This window comes from Mirounga leonina, unplaced genomic scaffold (genome assembly GCF_011800145.1).
Source record: "Mirounga leonina isolate KUSES-001 unplaced genomic scaffold, KU_Mleo_1.0 Mir_101608, whole genome shotgun sequence".
Lineage (NCBI taxonomy): Eukaryota > Metazoa > Chordata > Mammalia > Carnivora > Phocidae > Mirounga > Mirounga leonina.
The window spans coordinates 3,019,869-3,040,898 of NW_023270163.1; the positions used below are offsets into that span (position 1 = coordinate 3,019,869).

Below are 21,030 nucleotides of genomic sequence, written 5' to 3' on the forward strand. Positions count from 1 at the left end.
TAAGGACATTAATAAAACAGGGTAATGTTTCTGAGTACGTAACGGTAAAGAGTCTGCCCCTGTGCACATGATCTGAGTGGCAGGGAAATCTCAAAAAGTCTTTTTCAGGAATGAAGTGAAAGGAGCAGCAATGATCCTTAAAACCTCAGAGCTACGATTATAAAAGATAATTCTTTGGACTATTCCGAAAGTAAACTTTACTTATAGTCACAATATACGATTATCAGTAATTTTCTTTTCAAAAGGCCCAGCATGGTCTCCTTAGAAAACCATTATGAAAAGAAAGCCAAGAGAAGGAGGAAGCACAAAAGATTCCCCCTGGGAAGGACAAGAATGGGGTGGAAGTCAGTGCTGTGAGAACCTGGCTTCATTGTAGAGGAAATAACCTTGAAAACACACAGACCCCAAAGCAGAGTCATTAGCAGGAGAGCTCATGTTTGCTCTAACTTGGGGCCCTGCTCATCGTCCACCCCCCTCTTCCCCATCATCACACTGGGGCTGATTCCGAACAGCTGGGGGTTTTACCGACTCTGGACGGGGGTACAAGAAGGACTGGAGGCAGTGACGGCGTTCATGCAGGCCCCCTTCCTCTAGGATCGAGGGGGAGATGTGTTGGTGCCTTCCAAATAAACTCCCTAATCCTGCCTGAAATGAACACAACTGCAAGTTTATGCCCAATACCCTGGGGAAGGCAGGTCTTGAGGGAAACTGCAACCGCACCTCCCTCTTGAACCACAGTGACTCTTTCCCTGAGGGCCTTCCTGTAGTCGAATCGCCGCCACCACCTGGACTACTAATAAGAGGGGGGGAAAAGGAGGAAAAGGAAGGGGCGGGGATGGCCAAAAGTACGCTCCAGCCAATCCGGGCAACGTCGCGAAGAATTAAAAGAATCAAATGAACACGGGCTGGCACCCTGCTAAGCGCTTGCTTCTGTTAACACCGTTGCCCAAGTCTAGCTTTAGCTCCATATTATATGGAAATTCCTTGTTTACCGTCCTCGTAGGAGGTCCTTATATATCTGCCTGCGAACTCCAGTGATTGGGCGCTTACTAGTTGGGGGAGGCAGCCTTCCCGGAGGGCGTCCAGCTCGGAGGGCTGGCTGCTTCTTCACTTGTCCGGAACTTCCCCCCAGTGGTCTCAGTCTCCCCTGGGATTTGGTACCGACCGAGTGCCATCCTCATTTCACTTGACCGAGTCCGAGCTGCAGCCCCCGGTAGGAGCTGCAAGGGCTGGGCAGAGTTCCAGGCGAGAGGGGCCGAGAGGCGTGAGCAGCGCGCCACTGCGCTCGTCAGAGAAATGGAGCGGCGGCTTCTTTGTGGGCTGCTACATCCCCCTCCCAGGGGCACGGCGGGGACATTTGATCTGCAGGGTGATTGATAAGTGCGGGAGAGGGGCGGCCGTCCCTACCTCCCCCCCCCGCCCCCGTTCTTCCCCTCCTCCCTCTCGGCTCCCTCCCTGCTTCCTGCCAGAAGCGGTGCCCGGTGGCGAGCCGCTCCAGTGGGGATCTGCCTGCCCTTGGGGGCGCCGCCCGCGCTCGCCGCCGTGACCCCACGCTCCCGGGCGCGCCGGTCCGAGGCTGTGCCGGCTCCCTCGCCTCCCGGCTGGCCGATGCTGCAGGCGTCTCCGGGGGAAGCTGCGGGTGGCGCGCTTGCCGGGTAAGTTCACAGCACTCGGGAACGCGGCGCTCAGCCCCCTGCCTTTCCCGGCCGCCTCCCCTCGTGGAGGCGGGGGGTGGGGGGGACCGGGTGCGGGAAGCCGGGGCGCGATCCGCCGGCCGCCCTCGGTGGCCGCCCCCGCGCGCCCGGGCTCGCTCGCTCCGAGGCAGCCCGCGCGGGCGTGGTCGGGCTCGGGGCGGTCGTGCAGCCCCGCGGGCTACCGCCGGCCGGGCGGGCCCCGTGTGCCGGCTGCGAGCCGCCGGTCCCGGGAAGAACGCTCGCCGGGGCGAAGGCAGCGCGCGTGGCCGTCGCGGCTGTGGGCCCCAGCGCCGGGCCCCAGGCGTCCGGCAGCCCAGGGGAGGGCGAGGAGGGCCGAGCTAGTGGTCGGCGGTCGGTGCCCGGTGCCCGGAGAGCCGGGAATGGCCTGGCCCGCTGGCCGCCGGAAGCGCGCTCCGGGAACCGTACCTGCCGGGATTGGGGGGGAGGGGGCGAGAAGGGCGGGCGGGAGGCTGACACCCCTCCCCGGCAGGCCCGCCGGACTCCCGTTAACCCCTCTCGAGGCCTGGCGGGCGGCCGGGCGGCGCAGGCTGTAATCCCGCCGGCCCTCCCCGCGCCCTGTGGAAGCACCGGCGACCCGAGCCGGGCTCTACTCAGATGCGCGGGAGATCGAGGCGACGGAGTCCCCGCTTCTGCCTCCCTCGCCCCAACGAGGAGAGGGAGGGTTTGCCTTATTTTAGCGTCCGCCTCTGCCTCCCTAGGGCTCCCAGTTCCCCCAAAACCTTTCCGCCACCGTAAAAGCCCGCTCTCCCTAGCGGGGTGCCGCGGCGGTTCTCCCCGAGACGCCGCGCCAAATGAAACTTACTTAAAGTGCTTTTTCCGGGCTGAGGCTCATTCGATCCCAGTAACTGTGCCTGGGGAAAGCGGCTGTGGAGGCTGAGGAGTGGTGGGAGAATGCACCGACCCGTGTCGGAAGCTAACCGTGGAAGGAAGATCTGTCACACCATCTCCGGGTTCCCAGTGTCGCCCCCCACTCCCGCCAGCTTACCACCGCCTTTCCTTCACTCTGTACTAATTTTCACGGATTTCAAGCTCCGCCAGCTGCCCCCCATCTATCTACCCCTTTCTCTGTCTCTCTCTCTCTGAAATTCTTAATAGTTTCTGTGCTCAGGGAGTATTGACAGCGTCATCAGTGTCTTGCAGGAAATTATTTGCGACTAAAACTAATATTTGATATTTCACTTTCAAATACAATTTTTTAAAAAGCACACATTTAAAGGTAAGACACCACCACCAATTATTTAAGTTTAGGCAGATAGTTCTCCAATTCACACCAAGCAGTAGTGAGCTTTGGGGAAAGCTCCTGGACCAGGAATCCCTGGGTTCTGTTTCTCATTTTATAGATTCTTGAACTTAAGCAAGTCAGCACTTCTCCTGGTGGAGGAATGTCCTCATCTATAAAATGAATCTGACTGCAAAGGTCTTGTCCAGCTCTCATGTTGGCTTCTGCTTCCGTGAAATATTAACCTAATTAATAAATGCTTGTTAAATGAATGACAACGAATAAGCCACATCTCTCTAGGAACTATGTCTATTTAATATTTAGAAATATGGAGGAACAAATGCCCCTTTGCTGTGAAAGGAAGCTTAATCGTGCACTGCATCACTCTGTATCTAATGATGCAGTTGCAATAGAGAGTGGGGAGGCCATCACCCGGCTGCCCCTCCCACTCCGAGGACAGCTCAGCTCAGTGCCGCCCTTTGGCACAGAGAAGGGAAATTTGAGGCCCCAGAAGGAAAGGATCTTGTCCAAGCCCAAGCAAGAATTACCAGATGGGGAGGGGTCTCACGATGTCTGGTCCAAGGTTCTTCCCCGAAGAAAAAGGAGAGGGCAAGGTGAAAGCCTGAGGAACAGTCTGGAGGAGGCTGCCAGAGCCACAGGTTTCCTTAGTGCCTAAGTCTGTAAACTATCAGAGCCCTTCTCCAGGACGAAAGAGCCCCTGCGGGCGGAACACTCCTAAAGCCTGAGCTTACCAGGGAGGCAGGAGGGGAGAAGTGGGGGGCTTTCCGTTCTCAGGCAGCTCATTTTGCCAGTGGGATTGTCTCTATTCCAAATGTGGCCCAGCAGTGGGACCCTGTGTCAACTCGGTCTGAAGCAGACTGGGACTGAAGAGGCGAGGAAAGCAAGTTTAAGTATTTGGTGGGACAGGCGCATCCTCGGTCCATTCCTTTGCCCCCTTCTCTTCCATTGCCTCCTTTTCCTGCCTCACCAGAGGCTGCGCCTGGCCCTTCCAGGCAACAGCAGACCTTCACATCTTGCAGATGGACTCCCCGCTGGGAGACACCTGGTTCCAGGGGACCTTAAGAGAATTCAGGAGGAGCAAGATAATGAAGGCAAAAACCGCACACCTGGCAGTTCATAATGCTGCCTGGAGGCTTAGGCCCCCTCCGTGGGCTCCCACTCCTGGGCTCCCACACCGCGCCAGTGAGGCTCAGCCTGGCAGTGCCTTTCTGACGCCCACTCCTCCTTCCTGCAGGCGAAAAGCACACGTTTAAACTTCATTATCTGGCTAACTCTCAAGGGGCGGCGGGGGGGGGGGGGGGGGGGGGGGGGTTGTTGTGGTTTCTCTCTAACGTTGAGCTGGCTCTCAGAATCCAGGCAAGTATCTGTTTGGCCAGTCACCGCCCCAGAAAGTAATTCTCTCCGCACTGAAAAAAAAGCTCTGTATGTAAAAGCACAAGTCCCCTCCTACACAGGCGCTCTGGAGCGGGCACACACCCCACTCGGCACCAGGAGCATCAGAGCACACGAGCTAGAAGGCTGGCAGGCGGGCCCCAGGCCTGTGGCTAAGAGGCACATCTCCTGCGCGCGCGCGCGCGCACACACACACACACACACACACACGCACACATCCACGCACCCCTCTCCCCGGGAAGATCTGGACCTCCGCTTGGGAATGTGGCATGAGACCCCACTGGAATGGCCCGGAGGGAGTGGCAGGTGGGAGAAACCACTCGAAGGCGCCCGAGGCGAGGCCGGAGGAGTCCCAGGCCCTTCGCGGGGCCCCTCCTGGAGAATCCCCCTCCAGGAGCTTCGCCCGCCGCCCGCCGGGTGGGAGGTGGAGTAGTTCAGATTCAACTGACGCAGCCCGGATTTGAGCTTTGCAAAGCCACTCGCAGGGAAGGGAAGCATCTGCCCCTCCCTCCCCCACCGCGCGCCCTCGATCCACCGCCTGCCCCCTCCCCGCGTGACGTCACCCTAGCCCTGTCCGGGGGAGCCTGCAAAACCTCTCAAATTCAAACTGCTCGGCGCACTGCTGCCGCCGCCACCGGATTGGAAGCGCGCGCCCAGGCTCAGCCGCCGCCGCCGCTGCCGCCGCCTCCCGCCGCCCGCCGCCCGGCTCCCCGACCTCCCTACGCAGTCGCACCCCCGGGTCCCCGTCGACTCGGCCTCCCGCCGCTCGCGCCCTCCTCTCCTCCCCTGCGGCCTCCCGGATTTTTAATTTCTGCGCACCACCCCCCACCCCCAGCCAAATTAAATCCGCCGGCAGAAAGCAGGGCATCCCCCCCGGAAGCGGCGTCTTCTTTTTACCTTGCTCTTCTTCTCTTTCCGAAGATGCTAAACTACTGGCGGACTGCAGAGGAGAGGGGTCCCGTCTTCTCCTGATGTGTGAGTAACCCCCACCCCGCGCTGTCTTTGCTCTTCCATCCTCTCCCCCTCCCCCACCGCCAGTCCCCTGATTTTCCCACCCCCTTTTTGCGCAGTTAAAAAAAAAAAAAAGTAAAGCAATTTCTGCTGCGAGCCTAAGACGGGCGAGCCGCCCGAGATCTCTTCAAGATACCCCAGGGGAGGAGGTGATGGGCTGGATTTAGTAGGACAACTCGATTACTAATGACTCCGCGGCTGGCTGCGACCCGCCGGGAAATCAGGTGCAAGCATGTGTGCTCCGGGACGCGCGAGTGGGTGGGCTGGCGGGGGCCGGGGGGAGGGGGAGGGCGAGGAGAGAAGAAACCGCTTTGAGAAACGCAGTGATTTCATTCTGCCGCGTTGCCCACTCCCCGCATTCTCCCTGCCTCCCACTCCGCCCCCTTGCTTTGCCATTTTAATCGGGCTTCCTTGTTTCTCTCTCCCCCGCATCCTTCTCTCTCCCCGGCACCCTTCCCCAAGGTTTGCCTGTAGGTACCTGAACTGACACCGACGGTGCCTAAAGATGCTGAGCGGCGTTTGGTTCCTCAGTGTGTTAACCGTGGCCGGGATCTTACAGACGGAGAGCCGCAAAACTGCCAAAGACATTTGCAAGATCCGCTGCCTGTGTGAAGAGAAGGAAAACGTCCTGAATATTAACTGCGAAAACAAAGGATTTACAACTGTCAGCCTGCTCCAGCCGCCCCAGTATCGAATCTATCAGCTTTTCCTCAATGGAAACCTCCTGACGAGACTGTACCCTAACGAGTTCGTCAATTACTCCAACGCCGTGACTCTCCACCTGGGCAACAACGGGCTGCAGGAGATCCGAACCGGGGCGTTCAGCGGCCTGAAAACCCTCAAGAGACTGCACCTCAACAACAACAAGCTCGAGGTGCTGAGGGAAGACACCTTCCTGGGCCTGGAGAACCTCGAGTACCTCCAGGCCGACTACAATTACATCAGTGCCATCGAGGCAGGGGCGTTCAGCAAACTGAATAAGCTCAAAGTGCTCATCCTGAATGACAACCTTCTGCTGTCGCTGCCCAGCAATGTGTTCCGCTTCGTCCTGCTGACCCACTTAGACCTGAGAGGGAACAGGCTGAAAGTGATGCCTTTCGCTGGCGTCCTTGAGCACATTGGAGGGATCATGGAGATCCAGCTGGAGGAGAACCCATGGAATTGCACTTGTGACTTACTTCCTCTCAAGGCTTGGCTGGACACCATAACTGTGTTTGTTGGGGAGATTGTCTGTGAAACTCCCTTTCGACTGCATGGGAAAGATGTGACCCAGCTGACCAGGCAAGATCTCTGTCCCAGAAAAAGTACCGGCGACTCCGGTCAGAGGGGCAGCCATGCAGACACGCACGTCCAAAGGCTGTCGCCCACCATGAATCCCGCTCTCAACCCAACCAGGGCTCCCAAAGCCAGCCGGGCCCCCAAAATGAGAAATCGCCCGACTCCCCGGGTCACCGTGTCAAAGGACAGGCAGAGCTTTGGGCCGATTATGGTGTACCAGACCAAGTCCCCCGTGCCCCTCACCTGCCCCAGCAGCTGTGTCTGTACCTCTCAGAGCTCAGACAATGGTCTAAACGTTAATTGCCAAGAAAGGAAGTTCACGAATATCTCCGACCTGCAGCCCAAACCTACCAGTCCAAAGAAGCTCTACCTGACAGGGAACTATCTTCAAACTGTCTATAAGAATGACCTCTTAGAATACAGTTCTTTGGACTTGTTGCATTTAGGAAACAACAGGATTGCAGTCATTCAGGAAGGTGCCTTCACAAACCTGACCAGTTTACGCAGACTTTACCTGAATGGCAATTACCTTGAAGTGCTGTATCCTTCTATGTTTGATGGACTGCAGAGCTTGCAGTATCTCTATTTAGAATATAATGTCATCAAGGAGATTAAGCCACTGACCTTTGATGCTTTGATTAACCTACAGCTACTGTTTCTGAATAACAACCTGCTGCGCTCCCTACCAGATAATATATTTGGGGGAACGGCCCTCACCAGGCTGAATCTGAGAAACAACCATTTTTCTCACCTGCCTGTGAAAGGGGTTCTGGATCAGCTTCCGGCGTTTATCCAGATAGATCTGCAAGAGAACCCATGGGACTGCACCTGTGACATCATGGGGCTAAAGGACTGGACAGAACATGCCAATTCCCCCGTCATCATCAATGAGGTGACCTGCGAATCTCCTGCAAAGCATGCCGGGGAGATCCTGAAGTTTCTGGGGAGGGAAGCTATCTGTCCCGACAGCCCCAACTTGTCAGACGGAACCGTTTTGTCCATAAATCACAACACAGACACTCCTCGGTCACTTAGTGTGTCTCCCAGTTCCTACCCAGAGCTCCACACTGAAGTTCCACTTTCCGTCTTAATTTTAGGATTGCTTGTTGTCTTTATCTTATCTGTCTGTTTTGGGGCTGGCTTATTCGTCTTTGTCCTGAAGCGCAGAAAGGGGGTGCCCAGTGTGCCGCGGAGTGCCAACAACCTAGATGTCAGCTCCTTCCAGCTACAGTATGGGTCTTACAATACTGAGGCTCAGGATAAAACGGACGGCCACGTCTACAACTATATCCCCCCACCTGTGGGGCAGATGTGCCAAAACCCGATCTACATGCAGAAGGAGGGAGACCCGGTAGCCTATTACCGAAACCTGCAAGACTTCAGCTATGGCAACCTGGAGGAGAAGAAAGAAGAGCCGGCCACGCTGGCTTACACGATAAGTGCCACTGAGTTGCTCGAAAAGCAAGCCACGCCAAGAGAGCCCGAGCTGCTGTATCAGAATATCGCAGAGCGAGTCAAGGAACTTCCCAGTGCAGGACTAGTCCACTATAACTTTTGTACCTTACCTAAAAGGCAGTTCGCCCCTTCGTACGAATCTCGACGCCAAAACCAAGACAGAATCAATAAAACCGTTTTATACGGAACTCCCAGGAAATGCTTTGTGGGGCAGTCAAAACCCGACCACCCTTTACTGCAAGCTAAGCCGCAATCAGAACCAGACTACCTCGAAGTTCTGGAAAAACAAACTGCAATCAGTCAGCTGTGAAGGGCTGCAGCTCCGCACTGTTGGAAGCACTACATTTGCTTTTGTGTGTGTTTGTGTTCTCCCTCCCTCAGCGTCAGTGGGGGACTGTGAACATGCTTGGGGGATGGGGCGAAGCAATGATACTGCTTTTCCAAGTTTTCCTTTAAATTATTTCTCTCTTGCTTCCCCGCACCCCACCCTCTCTTCCTCCTCCCCTTCCCCCCAGTTCTCTCCTTAGGAATCATCAGTGAACATGAGTGTTTCTACAGTGCATTTTGTTCATATATTTTGTTTATGGTTTTGTTTCTTTTTTCTTCTTTTATTTTTCCAGTGTGGGAATGGGAAGAGGAGATTATAGTGAATGAAGACAGAGTAAGCAGACTTTTCACGTAAAAATGAATATTTAGCATATTTTGTAGAAGATCTCCAAAGATCTTTTGAGACCATAAATTCTTTTGTAAATAATGATATATGGTATTTCCGTCTTCAGTTACCAAGTATAGCCACTAGGCATCACTTCTTTGTGTTAAAGTGCCTTTGCACTTTAAGTACATTACTTAAGTGTTGCTTTTAGCTTTGATAAATTGAACATATTTTAATGTGTTGTATTTTTGAAATTAAAAACATTGTAAAATAGATCAAAATGTCAACTATATTAAGTCAACATACAGTTTGCTTGAGTTATAGAAACCAGCCTGTCATCAAATGATTCTAGTTGTAGGACTTTAGAGATTTAACTGTAAAATATTTCCTTTCCTCTGGGTTTGTTCCAAGTGATTTTATTTAAGTCAACTAAGCGGATTTAACAGTGGACTAGAGGTAAGAAGCTGCCTCAGTCGGGATTAGTAATTCATTAATAAAAGATATTTAACCCAATCTCAGAGTGAATTGAACAATTAATGCCCTTCCGTAAATCATTATTTTACACTAACATGGTCAGTGTTTTAGATTATTTTCCTAATTAAGAGTGCATTACACAACTTGTAATATATTTTTTCTGCATTAAATTAGATATTTTTATATATTTAAATGACAGAGTCTGTATTTCTAACTTTTTAATTGAAATTAATATTTTTTCTGCCTATTGAAACATTTTCTATAAACACACACCAGTAGAGGCCGCCACACACCTCATTTAATAAAGACATATGAGCCATTAAATACCTTGAAGGAACCCCTTCAAAGGTGAGATTAAAACATCCCAAGTAAGTTCTCTGCAAATTCAAGGCAGCAGAGACAAATGTGTACATCACTTTCTATTTCTTTTAGGATTAAAGATTAGGCTCCGAATCCTCAATTTTCACATTTTCCGAGAAGGCAGCGTTTTCCGCTTACATTTATTGAAGCGTTAATGGGGTGCTATCAGATCACATACTCTTTGCATCTCCAAATCAATTAAAAAGTACCTAAACCAAGAAAGGAAGCGTCTTTTCTCATCTGCCTTCTTTAGGCATGTGTTACTTGAATTCTTCCCTGTCAGCTCAAGCAAGCCTTTCGTTTTGGTCTTAGCATTAGAATGATTTTAACTAACCAAGTCTATATAACATTTATGAAGGCTTATTAGCCTGTAAACAATTTTTAGATGCAAACATTATTGTGCTATTTAAACAAACAGCCCTTCTTTACAACAAAAAATAGTTTTGTTTTGTCTATTGTAAATCCTTATGCAACTGGGATGGTGATCTGCATATAAAGTAGTCCAGCTTTTCAATTCCTTATTAAAGCAATTGATGGTGTCTGAAAGAAGCACACTGTTTCCTTTTCATAAATAGGTTACTGCACATAATAATCCTTTATTATCATGTGGAGATTGAAGTGGATCCTGATAACTTACTTTTAAAGCTTTAAAATGACTAAGAGTATATTGTCTGTCACTATAAACAATTCATGTGATAGGTTTTCAATTAGAAATTACTTAAGTCCAAATGATTTGGATTAAGAACTACTGGTGCAAAATCTTTTTTTTTTAACAATAGAAGTTAATTGTGTATATTTAAATGTAAAGGGCATTCGGGGAGAAAAATGCCCTTGACAAACCTCTGAATATCTACAGTGACAAGCTAACATGTTCACTCTTTGATTAGAGATCATAATTCCTATTCAAATCCATTAGATCAAAGTCAAGAATGGTGGCCCGAAATGATCTACAAGAAAGTTAATGTAGTGAGATTTACATTTCATACAAGAGGAGAGAGAATATTATGCTAACTGAACTTGGAGACAGCTCCCGGAAAAACCACCTCCTCTTTGAGTGAAGTATATACATATACATATACGTGTGTGTGTGTGTGTGTGTGTTATATATATAATACATATATATATAAGAGTTTCAAAAATCTTCTTGTGGCTGCTTTCATTTGGTGCAATGATAAACACAGAATACAGAGGTAGGTATTTTGGGAAGTGATTATAAAGGCAAATTAGGATACATATCCTGTTAAGATAGTTTTTAAGTTTATACATCTAACTAGAACTACTGATGTAGTGACTCCACGTCAGGGTTTGTTCTCATTCACCTGAAAGTCATTCCATTATCCACAGAAAAACCCATTTCATTGATCTTAAACAGAGATAGCTTAATATTCATGTAGTTACATGATTTTTAAGAGGCCTCCTGGAAGAACTCAGATTCATACACTCTCTCATTTAGTACTTACGGTGCAAATCCAGAGTCTCATGTTCTTTAGATTTTTACTTCATTTGTATTAGGTTTTAAGATGAAATTGTTTGAATGTGGTTCAGACCATTTCATTTAAAAGGCCTCATTCACCATATACTCTGAAGCTTTATTTCCTAACGCAATCACAAACACTTTTATGTTTATTAACTTACTAGCATCCCCACCGACTATATTATTTTGCTTTATCCACTCAAGTGCTATTTTATTGTAGGATTTTGTTTTTATCTCCTACAGCTGGAGTTTGCTATTTCACTTTTATTTCCTATGCAACCTGTAATGGGTATGAGCATCAGCACAGCGAAATGGTTCCAGCCAACAGAGTGTGATCTCCCCCTGCCCTGCCTGGAACAGATCTATGTGTCTGGCCCTACAAATGGCAAATGGTAATTTCCTTCGATTCTAGCTCTTAGTGATTTGCTTTCATTGTTTCTGAGTATACCTGTGGCTAAGTTTGTATTGAAACATTCAAAAGTACTATTTCTCAGTCGGGACACAACTGCCAAGTTTGATTTGGTTTTGGACTTTAGTCAATCTGTGTGCCTTTTTTGTTCCCTCCAGCAGTTGGTGAGTAAGGAAATGACTCTTCAAATTCCTCTGCTTTGCCCTCTGACCTCTAAGGAGATTTAATTTTTCTAAATATTTCCATGTCATCAAGGGCTCCATATTTTAATGGATTCTAAAAAAAAAAAAAACCAAACAACCCGTATAGGGAACAAGAGAGAGGTTCTGTGATTTTTAAGACTGGAAATTCATTTTGATTGTACACATTCCAGAAACATACTGGATTGGATGCTAGAGTGAAGAAAGCTTTCCAGACGATTCTCCCAATTCAATCATTTCTTCATTCATTCATTCGTCCAATAAATATTTATTGAATGCTTGCTTCCTAGGTGCCAGGCTCTATGATGTGTGCTGGGGGGGGCACAGAGATAGACAGGATCTCTGCCCCCCCAACCCCCCAACCCCCCGCCAGGGAGCTTACAGCTAATAAAGGAGAACCTTATTTGAATGACAATCACCCAGAGTCAACAGTGGGAACAGTAAAGAAATGCAGGAAGTTGGATTTTTAAAGGTGATTCTGTGCAATGAAGTATAAGAGTAAGACGTCATAAATAGACTAGCTACAGTGTAACCACCATTAACATCTCTTTAAAATTACGCAGCTAAAAAGGGGGAAGACCCCACAAAAATAAAACAAATTTCTGCAGGATAGGGCCCAATATTATGGCCTCAAGATAGCTACAGACTTGGGCTATCTAAAGATCTACATTATAAAGATGAATCCCAAAATTGTAAATACAAAATCACAAACGTACTTAAATTTTCTGGAATAGCCATGTTTTAGAGGCAGTATTTGCTTTATATTTCAGTGGCTTAAAAGGTAACATTTTGGCTTAAGTGTCCTTTACCAGTACTATGATAAGACACTCACCTAGATCCTGAGAGAGAAAATTCAGTACTGTATATAGGCTTACTTTGCTTCTCACAATGGTTGTGCAAAAAGTCACGTGTAAACTGAAATTTTGTAAGTCAAATTGTATTTTCAATGCATTAGGGGAGCTGCCACTTGGAGGAAACTTGTGAATCGTTTTATAAAGCAGAAAACCATTTTATAATACAAGTCATCCCTCCAATTCATTGGTTTTTGTATGTTTGGGTTTTCAATATCGACTTTGCTTAAACCAGAGCCCACCTGCCGCATAAGAGTGTGTTCTGCCCGTGCTGCGGGTCTCTTGGGTGCTAAGGGCTTGTACTTGAAACTCTGCTGCTCTTTCGTGTGAACTGAGCTACCGAGCGATTCCAGGATGCACAGTAGCATGCCTGAGCGGTCCGAGTAGCCAACCCGCTTCACCTGAATTGAACACAGGACTCTTGTCCGCAGCATCTTCTCTCTCAGATGTGGCTATGTTTCCTTAGAGGATAGAGTGACTCCTGTATTCACATCCTATAAAGTGCTTAGAGTCACAGGTTTTATAATAAATATGTTATTATGTAAATATATTGAATCGCATGTGCGTTGGAATTTTTTAGCGGTATTTTAGCTTGAACGTACCTGTACAAATACTGTAAGAGTTAGTGGCAAATAATTGTTGTCAAGTTATTGGAATAAATGGCAAATGAAACAAGCTCTCGTGTAGACTTCTGTGCCAAGTGGTGACATTGTCTAAAAAACTGAATGTCATGGTTTGGGCTCTTAATAGGCAAAATGAAATACTGAAAATGTGATCAACGACATTGTGTTCTATTGGATAAACTGTTTATACAGGTACTTTATGCTAGAGTTAGCTTTCAGTAAATAAATACAGTTAATAAATATTCACTAAGAAAGAACATTTGAATTAATTATAAAAATTCTTTATGATTTTAAAAGGAATTAATGACAAAGTATTTTGAATTAGAAAAATTCTTTAGAATTAGAAAAACTTAAGTGGAATTAATGACAAAGTATTACTGGAACTTTGTTGTAAGGTGTTCAAATGCTTACAAATTAAGGTCTTCTATTCCATATATGATTATAATTTATATATTAAGGGTAAACTGAGCTTTTTAAAAACATATTAATACTTTTCCATGAATGTCCATTAGTATCAGAGTTAAAAAATTAAAAGTAAAAAAAGGAACAAAAACCAGTTGAGACACAGATGTCTCTGTAGGAACTGAAAGAAAGTCTACTGATTTTCCACACCCTCCCCACACACACACCCACCCACTCCACAGCTAACTGGTTTTCATGATAAAATTCTAATACTGTAAGTCATCTGATAAATTTATATTTTATAATTCAGATTGACATGCAAATCCAAGGAATGGAAATTACGAATTCATCTCTAACAGAAATGTTATCACTATATTCGCAGAGTAGAGTTAAAATGAGAGAGAGAGAGATGCATTTGTTGCTGTAATCGTGGTGAGATATCTATATATCTAGCAAAGTGACTTCTTTGACTATTTGCATTTGGTTGAACATCAGAATATATTGCCAGGTATGCTCCATTCACAAATGTATAACCTAACAAAGGATTTGAGATTCCTGTGGTGGACACGAAGACTTAGAACAAGTTATCCCCTCTTGAGATTATTAACGTGCCATATGCAGAATATCTTCAGCTTATTTATGTAGCCTTCACAAGGTGGCTGAAACAATGGGGACTAGCCTCATTTGAACTGTTTTGTTGAAGAATGAGAGTTGGTGCTTGATACGCTAGATTATCTGATCTTTTAAGAAGATGAGTTGAGGGGCGCCTGGGTGACACAGCTAGCTGAGCACCTGACTCTTGGTTTCAGCTCAGGTCATGGTCTCAGGGTTGTGGGATCGAGCCGTGCGTCAGACTCCGTGCTCAGCCCCGAGTCTGCTTGGGAGTCTCTCTCTCCTCTCCCTCTACCCCTCCCGCCCCTCTGTCTCTGAAATAAATAAATAAATCTTTTTTGGTTTGTTTGTTTAAGATGAGTTGAGAAGGAATGGGAATGAGAGTAGTGCGCAGCTCCCTATTCTGAATGCAGGTAATACATCAGCAAATCAGATGTGTCTGTTGAGGCTGGAAAAAGACCATCAAAACAGATGCTGTCATTCCTGAAGGGGGGCTGGAAATGGACCTGATCCAGGTTTCCCTGGGCAACCACTTGGTAATTAGTATACATCATTTTTATTAATTTAATTTTTAAACATTATTTTATATTTGTTATCAACATTATCCTAAAAAGGAACATTTGAGCTAATTATCTGTCAGATCCAGTTACCTGGCATTTTTGGACAGATCTGATCTTGACAGAATGTTGGCTACAACAGGAAATATAAGGTACTTTCTAGCTCACGAGTGACTCTTGGGCAGACAGGATAGGTGAGTGGGTAATCCTTGGTCAAGTCTTTCGCTTCTCAAGCCCCTTTTATCTTCACATCGTTAACACCTGACGCAGTGTTTTGGAACATAATAACCCTCCATAAATATTTCCTTAATGAATAAATGAATAAGACTCTGGCTTTCGTGTGAACAATGAAGAAAAGGTTGAAAACTGGAGGATGTAAGTTCAAAGCATAATTATAGCGGATTCTTAGCTATTCCAGGAAGTCTGAAACAAATGTTCACTTGGAATATTTTCAGAACTCATTTTCAGACACACACACACACACACACACAAAGACACACCCCATGAGGATGGCAGAGACGTTATGGTAACACACAGCCAAGATCCAAAGTTTATTACATGCAGGCAGGCCCGATTTTAAGTGATACTTGAGTCTGTCTATTGAACCCAATGACTCATTCTAGATTTAAAAGTAGCTTGTAATTGGCTTTTGGAATTGGGAGATTCTGACTTGAGAGAAAATGCACTCCCTGACAAGCTTGAATGATGAATTCTTCCGGAGCTTATCACATAGTTCTTCCTACGGCTCTGTATATTTAATTGGTTTGTTTCCTAAGTCTTCCAGATAAGAGAGAAATTCTTTGTGTTCAAGACCATATTAAACCACATTTCTGTCAGAACACGGTTGTCTTGTAAAGTCTGACTTACACAAAATAAGAACCTACAGGTAGTGTTTCATAAGGAGGAGTCCTAGGATCTGAGCTTGTGATCTTCTCCAACTGCGGGCAGTGCTGGACGGGATGACATCTCTAACTTTTGTACTCTAGGATTCTAGGCTACTTTGGGAGTGGTGGCTACACACAAAACAAACACTGAGACAACTATTCAGGTGATTCAACCGGAAAATCTCTTACCCCACTTCCCCTCCCAGTTGTCCAATTTGGACATAGCTTTACTCCGATTTTATTTTTACAGGATTCAAATGCACCATGTGCCTTGGATCAATTTCGCTTCTTAAACTTGACTTCAAAAATGTTCAAACCACGTTTATTTCTTTGTAAATCACAACTTCCTACTGCTTTTTTTGGTGGGGGGTGGGGCAGGGGAGGTGATGGGTTTTTCATGTAGCTGTTTTGCAGGAGAGTAGTCTATGAGGTTGCTATGTTTAATTATTGTGTTATAATTAAGAAAGTTAAACTATGCATCAATCTAGGGAGATCCCATTATCACATTTCAGGGCATAGCGTAGTTTTCTCATTCAGTTCTTCCTCATCTCACCCTTTTAGCCAACACGACCAAGTTTCTTATCATCAGAGAAACTGATGAACCCTTGGACAACTCAGTTGCACCTCAGAAATGCAATGATTCATTCCAGTGAGCAAAGCTCTTAGCTGACAAGTGGCGTTTGCCCTCTTCCTGATCATAAACTTCAGCCATAGTTTTATTGCTGGGCCACTGTGTCTCTATCTGGACAAATAGATTTTAACTGGAAACAAAGAAATAAAGCCCCCTCAATCGTGCAATATTCAGCTGACAGGATCTTTGCAAGAGTGGAAAAGAAAAATATCCATTGAGAAACTTCCTCTGCTTTCCAGAGGTTTCTGAGGGGCTTACTAAAAACATTAGTGAATGAAAGGAAAATCCAGCTACACTTTGCTGTGTGTTTCCTGTCATGTTACAGAAGGTTATGAAAAAGGAAGTGTAGGTTATCCCGGTCCAAGCTGTCATCTCTTATTTTTTTTTAAGATTTTATTTTTTTAAGTAAATCTACCCCCAAAGTGGGGCTTGAACTCACAACCTTGAGATCAAGAGTCACATGCTCCACCCACTGAGCCAGTCAGGTGCCTCCAAGCTGTCATCTTAAAAAAAAAAAAAAAAAAGGATTCCATTGAGAAATTAAGGACTTACAGTATCATTACATCTCAAGTGTTTAACTTGAAATTTTGGAACAAAATATATTTTATCTACTAAATTGATCTCTGAAAAGTAAGTACATGTTAAGCAATCATCTGGGTAATTTGAGAGAGGGACTTGTTAAAGGAATCTTATTAGTTTGAAACTATTTATTCAGATTTTGCTTTGTGCAAATTCATCAGAAAGTTATTCAGTTCTGCTATGCAAACAGATCAAATGTTCTGAAATTTCAAAACTCAGCTAATTTTTCTGCTCTTACAGATTAAAATGGGGGGAGTCTCTGCCTGTGTTGATGCAATTTGTTGTTTTTGAATTGGACTTTCTGAGTTTCTCTCTAAAACAAAATCAAATATCCAAGGATGGATAAGGTGAAGTCTTAGGAGAAGGGTAAATATATATATTTCCCCAAATTATTTATTTAAAAAGATTATTTATTTATTTGAGAGAGAGAGAGCGAGCCTGAGTGGGGGGGGAGGGGCAGAGGGAGAAGGAGAAGCAGAATCCCCACTGAGCAGGGAGCCCAACACAGGGCTCGATCTCAGGACCCCCGAGATCATGACCTGAGCCGAAGGCAAACGCTTAACCGACTGAGTCACCCAGGTGCCCCTCCCCAAGTAATCTATAACAGAGGGCCACAAAATAGGGAGTTTCACAAAATTCTTTTAACCTTGCCTGTCCAAGAGAAATCTTTCCCAAGCCTTGATCCCTACTCAGGAGACAAACATTTTCCCGTGTAAGACTTTGAATTTTATTGGGTTCTATTTTGTTTTGGTCTTCAATGACACTGATTCCTTCTGATTTGCTGACTGAGGAGGGTCTGAGGACAGTGGAGGGACCATTCACCAAAGGACAAGGGGCCCTAGGATTTAGCCTCCATGTCTGTGAAAGAGAATGCAGTTAGACTTAGCCTTCCCAGTCAAGAAAGCAATTGAATTAAAATGAGCTTCTTTCTGGGGAAACCTGGAATCCACTTCAATTCATAAAAAAAAGTTAATCATTTGCTGAGTTGACAAATTAACTTTCATTAATAACAAATTATTTTCTTTTTTTTTTTTTAAAGATTTTATTTATTTATTTGAGAGAGAGAGCACATGAGAGGGGGGAGGGTCAGGAGGGTCAGAGGGAGAAGCAGACTCCCTGCCGAGCAGGGAGCCCGATGTGGGACTCGATCCAGGGACTCCAGGACCATGACCTGAGCCGAAGGCAGTCGCCCAACCAACTGAGCCACCCAGGCGCCCTAACAAATTATTTTCAACAAACCTCACACCTGCTCTGTGACACACCAGTGAAAACATTTGGACTTGCAGTTCTATTGTTCCTCTTGGCTTAAAAAAAAGTCTCATGATTTTCTTTCCCTCATCTTTATTTCAGCTCCTAAACATTATAATTGTATAAATCCATTTACACAAAGAGTATGAGTAATTTCTGGTAGTCCTTATGTGGTAACAGATTGTCTCTAAAAATACAATTTATGGAGCGCTTATTGTGTGCTGAACACTTGAACAGATGCGATGCACATCGAAGACAAATCCACAAGTGTTCCTGAAGGCCCAGCATGTGCCCAGCACTAGGATGAGATTCCAGGCATAAATGAGGAAATTGCTGGCCACGGTCTGTGTGTCAGGGACCTCCTCTGTGTGCCGCAGAGACGTAACATTTACACTCAAAATAAGACATGACTCCTGCCCTCAAGGAATTTATAACCAAGTTGGGAAGATGAGCTACTTATCCTTGAAAGGGATAGGAGAGGTCAGGGTCAGAGAAGAAAAAGATCAATGCACACTACACTGGCATTATCTGAGAAGGCTGCTTTGAGGAAGAAGGACACAGAAAGAGCCTTGAATTGGGGAAAGGCTTGGGGAATGAGCAAGCTCGACAATGTAAAGACAGAAATAAGCCTGTGAAGAACAGTGAAGAGCATGGGACGACTGGCTCAACTTACCTTTTGATGGCTTTGAAAGCCAAAGTCAGACATTTGGACTCAATTCTATAAATAATGGAAAGCCCTTCAAGCAAAGTAAAAATCATAGAACTGTGAATATTTATATAGTGCCTCGTAAAGTCCTTCGTCGGCATTTCTGATGTGAATCCTGTAATCACTATGGAGATGATCAGAACTAGGTTACAATGAGGAGCCCGGAGTTTAGGGAGTGTGGGTGCTTGCCCCGGTGACCCGCTGGGTGCAGAGAGATGCCACCTCACTCAGCACGGCCGTGCTCGAGAACAGGCCCTCCGGAGCCCACATGCCAAGATTTGAAACGCAGCTCTGCCCCTCACCAACTCTGTGACCTTGGGCAAGTCACTTAACCTCTCTGCACCTCCGTTTCTCCATCTGAAACAAGGTGACGATGATCACATTTGCCCTCACGGGATGGTTATGAGCATCAATGAGTTCAGGTTTCCAAAGTAAAATGTGTTTGTTAAACGAAGAGTGCCAAAGGTGTCAAAACCAGTTCTGACTGGACTTTAAACCCGTGTCCTGTCCACTTCATCTCCGGGGCTCGCAGGATAAACAAAGAAGCGATGAGTCATCCGGCAGAAAGAATGATCCGAGCACTTGGGCAGAGAGGAGCCTGGGGTCCAGGGGCTGCTGTGGTAATCTGGGCTTAAGGAAGTGAGCCCTCGTGATCAGGGAAATGGGGGAGAAGATGAAGGAAGCCAAGTGACCCCGCTCTTCCGTCTAACCACACACTGTCCACAACTGGAAGTACAGATCGATCTAGAAAGCCATGCGTAGTAAGCCTTCCCCCTTTATCATCAGGGATTCCTAGTTTAATAATACTCACATTCTCTAAGGGAAAAGCAGAAGGCAAAATGGGTAAGGAAAACAAGGACGGTCTTCTTGGTGGATTCTGAAGGGAGAGCACCTCGAAGGGAGTTGGTCACGGGAGCAGAAACCCGAGGCCACGTAATGAGGAGAGCTGGGGTCAGTCACACAGGAACTCAGGCTTACAAGGGCCCCACACTTGCTTTCAGGCTCTGCCACTCTAGTGGTTCTTGAAATTATTAACAGTGTTTGAACAAGAGACCCTACGTTGTCACTTCGCCAGGGGCCTCACAGATGAGGTAACCAGTCCTGGGTCTATGACACCAGTGACTCCATTAACTTGGCACAGATTCCTCTCGCCTAAGGCAGAGCTAGTTCTACTTGGGATCACTTTTTTATGAACGTCCTGCAACCTCCTATTTTTCTGGTTACATGTCTCTCTTTCCACTGTCCTCTCACATGTGGTCTCACGCAAAGGGGAAGGGTAGATGCTTCTTTTAAACACCTTGTATTTACATTTCTCCACGCGGTTTTACCTAATTCAGAACGTGCACGTGTGTGCGCGCGCGTGTTCTAGACGAGTCGTCCGGTGCTAAAGCAGTCTCGGTGAAGGAAGGCATGGTGTCTCTGTTCTGCTGTTAGCACCACAGCGGAGAGCTGGGGAGAGCAGCCCAGGGATTTCGCAATTTGAGAAGAGCAATTTGGCTTCTGTAGGGCAGGTAAAGAAAATGGCTTGGCATGATTTGGGTAAGCTCTGTGGGAAGGAAATTGTGTACTTTTTAAAACTCTCCATTCACCTCTGTCATCTAAGCTGTGACCACAAGAAAAACTTCCAGTGGGCTCAGGTTTCATTCATCAGAAGAGCCTCAAGAAGAAAGGAAAAAGAAGGGAGCAGAATTTTCTCCATTTAAGAACATAAAAAACAGGGGGCGCCCAGGTGGCTCAGTGAGTTGAGTGTCCGACTCTTGATCTTAGCTCAGGTCTTGATCTCACGGTTATGAGTTCGAGCCCCACGTTGGGTTCCATGCTGGGCATGGAGCCAAAAAAAAAAAAAAAAGGAACACAAAAAACAGAAGCATTTTGAGGGGAAGGGAACTTGGTAAAGTTGAAACAGTAAGTTAGAGATTCACAGAAGCCGGATATTTTTATTGCATTCTATCAGTTCATTGTAAATGAAACTGTTTCAGAAGCCTTTGAGGATTTCCATTAAATGGCACCCAGGTAAATTTTCACAGTTATTCATAGCAAAACTCTTTAAATAGTAAATGAGAAAGGTCACATCATGACAGCATTGTACAAGCAAAAACTCCCCTGACGCCCAGGCAAAGATTTCTGTCAAGCATTTGTCAGGCACAGAGGAGGAGCTTGGAGGCAAACCTCACAGCTGCCTTTGAAGCCTGGAGCTTTCAGAAGCCTGAGATGTTAGGCCACATATGCGCCTTCTGTTTACATCTGACCCACCAACCGTGGGTCTTTCTTAGAATG

The 21,030-nt window shown here is 46.5% G+C and overlaps 1 protein-coding gene across 2 annotated transcripts; it reads left to right on the forward strand.

Annotated features, from left to right (window-relative positions):
* The first annotated feature begins 1,447 nt into the window (after positions 1-1,447).
* Positions 1,448-9,341, forward strand: SLITRK2 (SLIT and NTRK like family member 2). Of its 2 annotated transcripts, XM_035001893.1 has the most exons (3): positions 1,448-1,655; positions 5,269-5,322; positions 5,821-9,341. In XM_035001893.1, exon 3 carries the CDS (start codon positions 5,864-5,866, stop codon positions 8,399-8,401), a length of 2,538 nt encoding a protein of 845 aa, XP_034857784.1. In that variant the 5' UTR covers positions 1,448-1,655; positions 5,269-5,322; positions 5,821-5,863; the 3' UTR covers positions 8,402-9,341. The 2 variants fall into 2 exon arrangements, with proteins under 2 accessions (XP_034857784.1, XP_034857792.1); XM_035001901.1 differs by lacking the exons at positions 1,448-1,655; positions 5,269-5,322 and adding an exon at positions 5,501-5,582.
* Positions 9,342-21,030: the final 11,689 nt, after the last annotated feature.

Coding starts and splice junctions, on each gene's coding strand:
- SLITRK2 (XM_035001893.1), top strand. CDS start 5,864: ATGCTGAGCGGCGTTTGGTTCCTCAGTGTGTTAACCGTGGCCGGGATC.